This window comes from Prunus mume, linkage group LG1 (genome assembly GCF_029339155.1).
Source record: "Prunus mume cultivar Tortuosa linkage group LG1, ASM2933915v1, whole genome shotgun sequence".
In the NCBI taxonomy this organism is placed as follows: Eukaryota; Viridiplantae; Streptophyta; class Magnoliopsida; order Rosales; family Rosaceae; genus Prunus; species Prunus mume.
The window spans coordinates 10,601,747-10,614,420 of record NC_142698.1 but is presented as its reverse complement, the minus strand read 5'-3'; the positions used below and the strand labels follow the sequence as shown (position 1 = coordinate 10,614,420).

Below are 12,674 nucleotides of genomic sequence, written 5' to 3'. Positions count from 1 at the left end.
GGAGAGAAGGGAAAAGTTTAAAAAAAATGGACATGTGGTGTTCTTTAAGTGGAACGAAACACCCCATGTACATGTTGATGTGGTGAACCAGTAACATGATGGGTTTCCCTCGTTAGTGGAGGAGAGAAAAAGAAGGAAAATAAATATTAAAATAAAATAAAAGAAAGGATGGGAAAATTTGAAGAAAACGAATGGAAGAGAAAACGAGAAAAACTCTCCCTCATACATAGCCACCAATTAGTTAGGAATGTTGGCTATAAAAGCAGTTTCCTTCTTTCAGTTCAATGCATCCCTTAGAAAACCAAAACTTAGATAGTTTTGAGAGATAAGAAAGCCTCACTTGTGTGAGAGAGAAAATCCTCTTGAGAAAAAAAACCAAGAGAGAGTTTAGCCACCGATGTTTGGTGAGATTATTATTGTATTCCTATTATTTTTCTTAGTGAAAAATAGAGTGTTAATTTTGGACATTTTATTTACACAAGGCTGAGAGAAGTCATATCCTGGGAGTGCCATATTTATGTATTGGCTCTTTGATTTTTCGCCATCTTTCCCAACAAGTGGTATCAGAGCTTCGGCTTAAAAATTATATTCTTGTGTAATTTAAGATGGAGGAGTCATCGTCATCATCATCAGCAACATTGTTAAAATTAACTGCATCCAATTAGTCCATTTGGAAGCCAAGAATGGAGGACATCCTTTACTGCAAGGATTTGTATGAGCCCCTTCAATTGCTGGGGATCAAAGTGTGTTTCACCATGTGGCACAAGAGACGGATGCATACAAATTATGGACAAAATTGTCGTCCATGTATGAGCGAAAGACCGCTCAAAATAAAGTATCGGTTATCTGACGGTTGGTAAACTTTAAGTACAGAGATGGTCGAAGTGTTACCGAGCATCTCAATTACTTCCAAGGTTTGATCAACCTGTTGACGAATATGAGGATGATGCTTGATGATGAGTTACAAGCACTAGTGTTACTCAGCTCTTTGCCTGATAGCTGGGATACACTAGTAGTATCCTTAAGCAATTCAGCTCCTCAAGGTGTTCTTACATTGGACATAGTTAAAGATAGCATGTTCAATGAAGAAGCAAGAAGGAAAGAACAAGGTGTAGTAGCCAAGTCAGAAGCCCTCGTCTCAGAGTATTGTGGAAGAACTAACAATAGAAAATTCCATAGGCGAGACAAGTCAAAGGGCAGGTCAAGAGATGGCTCGAGAGGAAGGTCCAAGACAAGTAAGGACCTAGAATGTTACCATTATGGCGGGATAGGCCACATGAAGAGAGAGTGCAAGTTGTGTAAACGAGTGCAAGATAAAGGTAAAGAAAAGAGTTATGCTAGGCACACGACCACAACTACCTCTGGTGGAAAGAAGGTAATTATTCTATGTGGTGATGACTTCGTTAATTTTTCCTCTCAAGATACATGCTGGATAGTGGATTCTGGTACATCATTTCATGTCACCTCATGGAGGGACTTCTTTACATCTTACACCAATAGAGATTTTGGTAATGTGAGGATGGGAAATGACAAATTGTCCAAGATCGTCGGAAGATGAGATATTTCCCTTGAAACCAACACAAGCTGTCACTTGGTCCTCAAGGATGTCAAACATGTTCCAGACATGCATCTCAATCTAATCTTCATTGGATTACTTGACGATGAAGGATACACCAATATCTTTGCTGAAAGGAAATGGAAAGCTCAGCAAGAACTCTCTTGTCCTAGCACGAGAAAAGAAGGAGAACACCCTATACATGACACATGCAAAAGTCAGTAATGGGTACGTAAATGCTCTTGCAGAAGACTCGATCGAGCTATGACATAAATGGCTCGGTCACATGAGCGAGAAAGGGCTGCAAATTCTAGCCAAAAGAAAGCTAAAATCATGCACACATTGCTTGGTAGCTTCGTTTCAACATAGTCATGCACAAAGAAAACCCAATGTATTGGATGTTGTGTACTTTGATGTTTGTGGTCCTATGACCACTAGTACTCTTGGTGGTGTAAGATATTTTGTCACCTTCATTGACGATCATTCTAGGAAGGTATGGGCTTATGCACTTAGAACAAAAGATCAAGTATATGAAGTTTTCAAGTAGTTTCATGCTAGCGTTGAACAAGAGACTGGTTGAAGCTAGAAATGTATTCGCACCGATAACGAAGGAGAATATATGGGGGCATTTAGAAATTACTGTAGAAGTAATGGAATCATGCATGAACGATCTGTTCCGAATACTCGTCAGCATAATGGCATAGTTTAGAGAATGAACAGAACAATTGTTGAAATAATAAGAACAATGTTATCTCATGCCAAGCTGCCCAAGAGTTTTGGGGGTGAAGCCCTGATGACTGCGATTGATCTAATCAACCTTTCTCCTTCAACACCTTTGAATGGTGATGTCCCGAACAAGTTCTGGTCGGGAAAAGACGTTTCCTACAATCATTTGAAAGTTTTTGGTTGTAGAGCTTTTGTTCATATTCCTAAAGACAAGAGATCCAAGATCGACGCGAAGTTGAAAGAATGTATCTTTGTGGGATATGGGAATGAAGAATTCAGTTATAGGTTATGAGATCCTGTAGTTAGAAAGATTATTAGAAGTAGAGATGTTGTCTTCTTTGAAGATCAGAACATTGAAAACATTCGAAGAGGTGATAAACCTGATAATCCTAGAGAATATCCAGCTAACTTGGATCCAGTTCCTCCTCCATTAGAGCACAATGATAGGCGAGATGAATCCAAGGATAATGATGATCCAGTTAGTGATTCTATTATAAATGAACCAGTTGATGATGACATGAGTGATGATCATACAACTGATGATATAGTAGATGATGTAGCTGATGAGGAGCTAGAAGCACAAGCCCATGAAGAGCCAGCGGCCGAATTCCAACCAAGAAGATCGAACAGGGTACGGAGACCTCCGAGTAGGTATTCTCTAGATGATTACGTTCTCCTAACAGACAGGGGAGAACCAGAATGCTATAAAGGGTTGAGATCATTCCTAACAACTAAAATGAGTTATTAAAAATAGCAACTTTAATTCTCGCAAGTGCACGAATTGTTCATAGTATAGCTTATGTAATTACGAGGTCGATCCCACAGAGAATGGTAACTTGGTTCCAAGTTAAATTACTTAGAATGCTAAAAAACAGAAAACAAAGAAACTGACTAACTAACTAAAGGCAAAGTCGAATTCAACAATGCCTCTTGCTAATTACTCAGGGTCAAGGATAGAATCCTAGCACCACACACGCATTCGAAATGGAGGGTTTTGTTGTTGAAATGATGACATGAAAGTGAAAAGAAAGTGTTGGAAAGTAACCACTGCCAGCAATCAACAAGTTGTGAAACAATGATTGAGAGGTGTTAGAGTCGTGGAATCTACCACTAGTCTTCCTATCCAAGTGAGGAATGGATAGAAATTGACTCAAGCTTCATCAACAATAGAATATTGCATACAAGCCTATGGTATCTAGTTGCAGGATGCATGATTCTCCTAAGGCATGTGATTATGCATGGTATCTACACAACACGTGATCTCTAATATGCAACCTAAGCATGGTATCTACTTAGAATAAAGAATACGAGAGTCATTAAGCTCCTTGAGAATATGATAATCACACAAGTCCTAGAACATGGTATCTGTCCTAGTCAACCTATGGTTATTAACCCCTTGAATGATTCTTAGGTCATTCATGTGTTGCTTGTGAAAGGATAGTAGAATTGGTGAATCTAAACCCCTTCCCAACTTGTGCTAGATGCATAAAATCATAGTTAGCTACTCCAAGAAAACATACATCAAGCACATAATAAACTGGAGATTAAGAACTTGATAATGAAAGCAAGGAAATCAATTAACTATAAAACCATCCATAACTTTGAATATTCATGACTAGGGCTTCATCCTAAGCCCTAACTAAATGGATTAGTTAGACATAACTATGAATACAGAAAATAAGATATATATATAGATAGGATAAAGAGAGGAGAAGAACTAGATGATGGCAGCAAGGAATTCCCAGGACAGCTCCAAGCTCTCCCTCCTTTGCAACTAGCTCTCTTCTCTCTTTGTGGTGGAGAATGGAATCTAAATGTGTGTATGAGTAATGGATGAAATGAATGTCTGTCTCTATCTCCCTTGAATAAGTGTGTAGCTCTCTATTTATAGAGTGAAATTTCGTCCTCCCTTTTGGCTGGTGAAGCACACCTCTCTTAGCTGCTCCCAACTATCTCAACTTCCCAATAAATGCCAACTGCTCCAGCTGCCCATACATGCTAACTGCTCTAGCTGCCCATACATGCTAACTGCTCCAGCTGCACAATACATGCTTTGGTTGACTTTTGTTCATCTTTCTGAGTTCCTAATCTGATTTGTCTCCCATATGTGGCTGCTCTAATGTGTAGCACATGACTCTAGAGATGTAGCCACATATGATGTGATGGCAGCCAACATGACTTTTCTGTGAACTTGGTTGAGTCTTTGACATGCTGAGGGCTCCAGATTTATCCAATTATACTGAAATTTGGATATGTTATAATACACCCATTGGAACAACTTCTATCAAGGTTGTCCCCTCATCCAACCTGCGTAATTTGCTGAAATGAGGCCCGCAAGATGACCTACAAAACTGAACTGACAAGGAGTGTGGCCCAAATTGGGTTTGTCTTTAAGCTCATATTCCTCTTATCCCAATCAGCCCTTAACAAGTATGGATTGCATCAATTGTGATCTTTTGTTGTCTTAACCTATAAAACAAACAAAAAGAGGTAAGTGACTCAAAATAAAGAGAAACTAAGCAAAGTCACTAAATAAAGAAGGCATGCGAATGTATGAAATTATGAACTTATCATAAAGAAGCATTGACTCATGATCAACAAGATGAGTGGTTGAAAGCTATGCATGAAGATATGCAATCTCTGCATGAGAACCACACATATGATCTGGTAAACCTACCAAAAGGTAGAAGAGCACTCAAGAACAAATGGGTGTATCGACTGAAGACTGAAGAAAGCAACTCTAAGCCCAGGTTTAAGGCAAGGCTAGTTGTGAAAGGTTTCAGTCAGAAGAAAGGAATTGACTTTGAAGAGATTTTCTCACCTGTAGTGAAGACGTCATCCATACGGGTTATACTCGGTTTGGTTGCAAGCCTGAATCTCGAGATCAAACAGCTAGATGTGAAGACAGCTTTCCTTCACGGAGATCTTGAAGAAGAAATCTAAATGGAGTAGCCAGAAGGATTCAAAGTCAAAGGAAAAGAAGATTTGGTATGTCGGCTGAAGAAGAGCTTATGTGGACTCAAGCAGGCACCTCAACAATGGTACAAGAAGTTCGATTCCTTCATGATTGAACATAGATATCAGAGGACTACTTCAGACCATTGTGTATGTGTGAAAAGATTTGATGATGGTGAATTCATCATACTTCTTCTCTATGTCGATGACATGTTGATCGTAAGACAAAACAATGACAAGATTAGAAAGCTGAAGAAAGAGTTGAGCAAGTCTTTTACTATGAAAGACTTAGGACCCGCAAAACGAATCCTGGTATGAGTATATCCCGTGATATAAAAAATCGGAAGTTGAGGTTATCACTAAAAAGTTATATCAAGAAGGTACTAAAGTGGTTTAACATGGATAAAGCAAAACCAGTTTCTACATTATTTCCTAGTCACTTCAAGCTTAGTTCAAAGCAGAGTCCTACATGTGAGAAAGAAAAAGAAAACATGGCTATGGTGCCATATTCCTCAGCTGTTGGTTGCCTGATGTATGTAATGATTTGCACGAGGCAAGACATAACGCATGCAATTGGCGTTGTAAGCAGATTCCTATCTAAACCAGGTAGAGAATATTGGAATGCTATGAAGTGGATTCTTAGATATCTTAGGGGTACTTCCAAAATAAGTTTGTACTTTGGAGGTGGAAAACCTGCATTGATTGGCTACACAGATGCAGACATGGCAGGAGATCTTGATTCCAGAAAATCTACTTCAGGATACCTAATTACATTTTCAGGATGAACAGTTTCGTGGCAATTAAAGTTACAGAAATATGTTGCTCTATCAACTACAAAGGCAGAGTTTATTGCAACTACTGAAGTGTGCAAAGAAATGCTCTGGATGAAGCGATTCCTATAAGAATTAAGGCAAGAGCAGCATAAATACATTTTGCATTGTGATAGTCAGAGTGCGATCCACTTGAGTAAGAATCCAAGTTTTCACTCGAGGTTGAAGCACATTGATGTGCGATATCACTGGATATGTGATGTGTTGGAGTCTAAGCAATTACAGCTTGAGAAAATTCCATACTGATGACAATAGTTCAGATATGATGACCAAGTCCTTACCTAAGGACAAGTACAAATTTTGCAGAAGAGCAGTTGGACTGCTAGAGCCCTCTGCCTAAGTCGGGAGGGGGGGATTGATGGGTTTCCCTCGTTAGTGGAGGAGAGAAAAAGAAGGAAAATAAATATTAAAATAAAATTAAAGAAAAGATGGGAAAATTTGAAGAAAACGAATGGAAGAGAAAATGAGAAAAACTCTCCCTCATGCATAGCCACCAATTAGTTAGGAACGTTGGCTATAAAAGCAGTTGCCTTCTTTCAATTCAATGCATCCCTTAGAAAACCAAAACTTAGACAATTTTGAGAGATAAGAAAGCCTCACTTGTATGAGAGAGAAAATCCTCTTGAGAAAAACAAAAAACAAAGAGAGAGTTTAGCCACCGGTGTTTTGTGAGATTATTATTGTATTCCAATTATTTTTCTTAGTGAAAGATAGAGTGTTAATTTTGCCCATTTTATTTACACAAGGCTGGAAGAAGTCATATTCTGTGAGTGCCATATTTATTTATTAGCTCTTTGATTTTTCGCCATCTTTCCTAACATAACAAATCCATAACTCAAGTCCTGGAAATAAAGACTAAAGAATATGCTTGACTTGAGCATGCCTTTAGCCATTACTAAAGTAAAACCCTTCTGAGAATGGAAAATTTGCCAAATCTACCCATTTAAAGATTTTTATGCTTGACAGGTCTCCCGGAAAATTTGCCAAATCTTCCCATTCAACCCAAGCCCAATGCATATAACTCACCACTTTTCTAAGGTTTTGTTAACAAGCCCATTGTCTGCTTGATATAATTTGCACCCCTTCCCCCATTCTCTTTGTGTAGATGGCCCAACAAGAATTTAACAAGGCCTCTCCTAAGGTATACTTTTCTTCCGGACGTTTTCCCCTACTCAAAAGGGATATTCTGAAGAATTAATAATAAAAAAATCTTGGACATTTTGACTGTTTGAGCAGGCTCTGAGTATTATTTGAGGAGTTTTTTTGGTTTTTTTTTTTTTGGGGTGAGAGAATTATTTGAGGAGCTATAAATCTTAAAAGGAAAAATATAAAAATCTATAGTGTATTGGAAAATGGAAAATTTGGAAATATGGACACTCTTTGACACAATAAATACTTTTATACAAATTTATAAATAAACTCAATCATAGACATGTATTTATAAAAAAACACAAACACTATTTAAACATAGAAACACACCCAAAATCAACCCCAAAATCAACAATTGTATATTTTTTGGGTGTGTTTATAAATGAGTTTTGAATGTGTGTAACGATGAGTTTTGGGTGTGTTTATAAAGTGTTTTGGATGTTGAGTTTTTTTATAATTTCAGCCTCCATTTTGGGTGTTTTAATGAAACTCCCGAACCATATGTATTTGCAGTGAATTGGATACATATTTTTGGTGAGTTTGAAACCTAGTTGTGGCTAATCCATTCCCATTGTAGTGGGCATATCTATGTTTGAATTATCTTGTTGTAAACAAAGTTGTGTAAGAGCATGCACAATGGGTTCCTTAAACCAACCTCCTTAGCTAAAATTTGGAGAGGAATTGATGAACAAACCCACCTCCAATCAAAATTGAACAACAAATAAACTTACAATATCATTGTAGTTTATTATTTTGGAATATTTAGTATTTGAATATGAATATTTTATTGCAAATCAAGAATTAAATTTAAAAAGAAGTATTTATGATAAAAAGAAGTAAAACATTTATGACTCTCCAAATTAGGGAGTATAGTTGAAGTTAGAATTTTTTAGAGAGCTCCTATAATAGGTTTTTTGTGTTTTTAGCTAAGAAATAAGGAGTGTGATTGTGGATGCTCTAAATATCTTATCATTTTGACAAAAAAGGAAGACCATTAATTCTTTTTTTTCTCTTCATAATTTAGAAATAGAACCACTCAAGTTGCTTTGAAAAATGCATCGACCCTGAAGTGGTACTCGAACCCTCTCAAGTAGTTGCTCGAATCTCTCTCGAGTAATATTCAAAAGCCCTCAAGCATTAAAAAAAAATCAAATCAAATGTTGCTATTTCTTTGTATTTTAACAATACAATACATCTCTTTCAAGGTAATGTTATCATTTTCTTTTTCTTTATAGATATGACAAATAGTAAGAGCTTCTGGGCATATTCACAACATTATTGGCATGTTTATTAATTCGTAATTTGGGGAGGAGGAGTCATAATCTGGATTTTATTGAAGTTGTTTACTAAACTATCTGGAATCAAGATAGGTGAGGATACAATGGGTAGAAAAATATGAATTCCTGATGGGATGGTTCTCATGGAATCATAATACCGCATCTCAACGAAGAGTCCAATTCCTCCAAAATCAAGAGTTGAATTCCTGATTTTGTGTGGACATCACTTACATCTTCTTTCCTTGATATGAAGTAAACGCAGGATTAATCCGTAATCAGAATCCAACTCCTTATTTTGATTTCGATTACAATTAGTAAACATGCCATATGAGTATTAACTGTAGGTGTAAAAGTTGAAAAACATTTGGAACAGCCGTAAAAATTCTCAAGTGTTTTGATATGTACGGCCCAAAGAAATGTGGAAAATATGGCCACCTTGACCCTTGCTTCTCAAATCATTTCTAATTCGGCAGGCTGGGAAGAAGATGGTTTGGTTTTCTTTGAGAATTTAACCATACAATACAGTCTCTTCTAAAATACACATCGACAAAATACCAAAGCACAATTTTGTCATACACTTGCATTACTTTACAAACACTAATGCCAAAACCAAACGATGAAAAGCAAGGAATGCATTTTCTTCCAACTTTTCGATTGAAACTGAGTAAAAACGGATTTATCAAAGAGGACAGCCTCCTCATAACCTTGGAATTCACTCCTTAATATGCCATACACCAGCTGTAGGAGCCTTTTATGTTCAAGTTGCCTCTTTTAATTCCCCCTCTGTTCATCACCCTGAACTTGGGAGACCCCTAACAGAATAAAAAGAAAACAAAAAAGGAAAAACTTTTAAGTACCCCAACCTTTCCCTCTATATGCGCACATCAACTTCGGGGACAAACATCCCATATCACTAGTTACTTTAATATTTTGGTATGGCTCGTAGCGATGATCGTAGGCGTGACACGGTGATTGACATAGGGAAGCCGGCGAATTTCACAGGGGGGCTTGAATTTTCCGCCCTTACGTATACCGTGACAAAGAAAAGCAAGAATGAGGAGGGGAAATGGTTCAAGCATGAGGTGGACTTATTGCACCAGATCACAGGGTTTGCACCAAAAGGGTGCATCACAGCTGTGATGGGTCCTAGTGGAGCTGGGAAGTCTACCTTCTTGGATGGATTGGCAGGGAGAATAGCAAGTGGGAGTCTTCAGGGCAAAGTGTCCATGGATGGCAAGGAAATGAACCCAAGCTTGATTAAAAGGACCTCGGCTTATATTATGCAGGATGATAGGCTGTTTCCAGCTCTTACAGTTTATGAGACTTTCATGTTTGCTGCTGATTTGAGGTTGGGTCCAGTTTCAGTTACTGATAAAAAGCAGGGAGTCGAAAAGCTGATTCAACAGCTTGGATTATCTGTAAGTGATTTATATTCTATCCATGTATATATTGGTTCTATATATGTGGATATATTTGTATGAACTATGTATATTAGTAATGTTTTGTTGCCGGCTTGTTATATGTCAATCTAGATGGCATATTTTAACAAGAATCCGCTTGAATATTAATAGTTCGAATTGGCAATCTAACGGTGTAACATTATGTGAGACTGTTGTATATATGTTACAAAGTGAAGTGTTTTTGCCATACATACCGTTCAGTCAAGAATCAACATGATTAAGAGTTCTTCCTTAATTCTACATATTATTTTTTAGCATATGTAATTTGAATGTAGTTCTTTACCTTCAAATGACCACTTTCATCTACTAAAGTAATACATATGATATATTATTTTTTTTCATTCTGTTTTTTGCAGTCTGCTCGAAACACCTTCATAGGTGATGAGGGAACCCGAGGAGTGTCCGGTGGAGAGCGTCGCAGAGTTTCGATTGGTGTGGACATCATCCATGGACCATCACTCCTCTTCCTTGACGAACCAACTTCCGGCCTAGACTCCACCAGTGCTCATAGTGTCATTGAAAAGGTACACCACATTGCACGTTCTGGAAGCACTGTGATCCTCACCATTCACCAACCCTCATCCAGAATTCAATTGCTTCTGGACCATCTGATCATCCTAGCTCGAGGGCAGCTCATGTACCAAGGATCACCAAAAGATGTGGCCATCCACCTTGGTCGAATGGGGCGCAAAGTACACAAGGAAGAGAGTCCTATTGAGTACCTCATTGATGTGATTCAGCAATATGATCAGTCTGAACTTGGGGTCGAGGCACTAGCCGAATTTGCACGTACTGGTATAAAACCCCCTCTCTTAGTTGACGGGGACGTCTCATTTGCGACTATTCTCCCAACCCCCACACCACCGCGCCATGGTGGGCATGGGCGTCATGGTGAAGGCCATGAGGACAAAGGAAGGTCTGGAAAGCGCTTGCCTTTACAAACCAGCACACATATAGCCAATGATTTTGATCACAGTGTGAGAAGTCCTTATAACACTAATTCAAGGTCATGGACTCCTACCCATAGTGGAGTAATGCAAAAACTGCACAGCTTTACCCCTTCAAGGCAACGCACAGACCAAAAGATGCAAAGCCCCATGAGGTAAATAATAATCATAATCCAAAGATTTATATATATATATATAGTCTCTTTTTATTGAGGGACGCCTTTTAGGGTACTATACAATTTTTTTCTCAATAATCCAAACCATCTATTTTTTAGGTCTTCATTCATAGATCATCCTTACAAAAAATTAGAAAAATCGGAAACCGTTTCGACATCCAATTGTGTCCTCCAAAATCAATGAACACGGTGCTTCCAGAAAGTACTAAAATTTCAATAACTCAAATGAGTGGTCATCTAACATATAGTATCAGAGCTCTTATGATTTAACAAAATGACATGGTACTCTTTTGCAGTGCATCCCCTGGCTACAACTATTCAAGTGAGATTCTTCCAAGCACACCAACACCCCACAGCAGTGATTACACGGTGAATGAAAATGATTACCTGACCCCAGATATTGGTCCAAACACCAAATCATACCACCACCTTGGCCCCAAATTCGCCAACTCCTTCTTCCCTGAGACTTGGATCCTAATGAGGCGAAACTTCATCAACATCAGGCGCACGCCAGAGCTCTTCCTCTCAAGACTAGTGGTCCTCACATTCATGGGATTCTTGATGGCCACCATGTTCAAAAACCCACCACAAAGCAGTCAAGGCATCACTAATCGCCTCAGTTTCTTCATCTTCACTGTCTGCCTTTTCTTCTTCTCATCCAATGATGCTGTACCTGCCTTCATCCAAGAGCGCTTCATCTTCGTCCGCGAGACTGCCCACAATGCCTACAGAGCCTCCTCATACACAATTGCAGGCCTAATCACATACCTCCCCTTTCTTGCATTGCAAGCAAGTGTCTATGCAGGCATTGTTTGGTTTGCTCTGGGGCTTAGAGGACCCTTCCTATACTTCTTGGTGGTTCTCTATGTCTCTCTTCTCTCCACTAATTCATTTGTGGTGTTTGTCAGCTCAGTTGTGCCTAATTACATCTTGGGCTACGCGGCAGTCATTGCCTTCACTGCCCTCTTCTTCTTGTTCTGTGGCTACTTCTTGAACAGCCATGACATCCCCCAAGGTTGGAAATGGATGAACCATGTCTCCACCATGACATATCCATACGAAGGGCTTATTATCAACCAATATCAAACCAACGACAAGTTCGGAAACAACACCGATGGCACCAGCATAACTGGTTTCGACATCTTGGAAGGTCTACGCATCAATTATGGCAAACCCCACACTCTTTCTGGATCAAAGAAGTGGGAGAAGGTGTTCATAATGTTGGGCATGACTGTTCTATATAGGATTTTGTTTTACTTAGTCATTCGTTTCGCGTCCAAGAACCAAAGGACGTAGAGTAAAACTCGAAGAGGGAATTCAAGAGAGTGGTCATCATGTTGATCAATTTCCTTTTCAAATTTATAGTTTGTCAAATTGAACTTTTAATTTCTGTTGATAGCTTCTTTTGTTTTAAATCTTTCAAATCATGTTTATAGCTGCAGGAAATTGATATTGCGTGTAGCATATTTGTTAACAATTAAGAAACCATGTGGATCAGCAACAACTGAAAACAGTTTATTTTTGGTTTTTCCTACGAAATTTTTTTCAACTATCCAATCCAAACCATCAATTTTTCAAATTTTCATTCATAGATATCAT

General features: G+C 38.4%; 1 protein-coding gene across 1 annotated transcript; it reads left to right on the top strand.

The window, feature by feature from the left end:
* Positions 1-9,427: 9,427 nt before the first annotated feature.
* On the top strand, positions 9,428-12,371 carry LOC103335348 (ABC transporter G family member STR2-like). Its single transcript, XM_008238358.2, has 3 exons — positions 9,428-9,910; positions 10,309-11,054; positions 11,372-12,371. The coding sequence occupies exons 1-3, from the start codon at positions 9,428-9,430 to the stop codon at positions 12,369-12,371; spliced, it is 2,229 nt and encodes a 742-aa protein (XP_008236580.2).
* Positions 12,372-12,674: the final 303 nt, after the last annotated feature.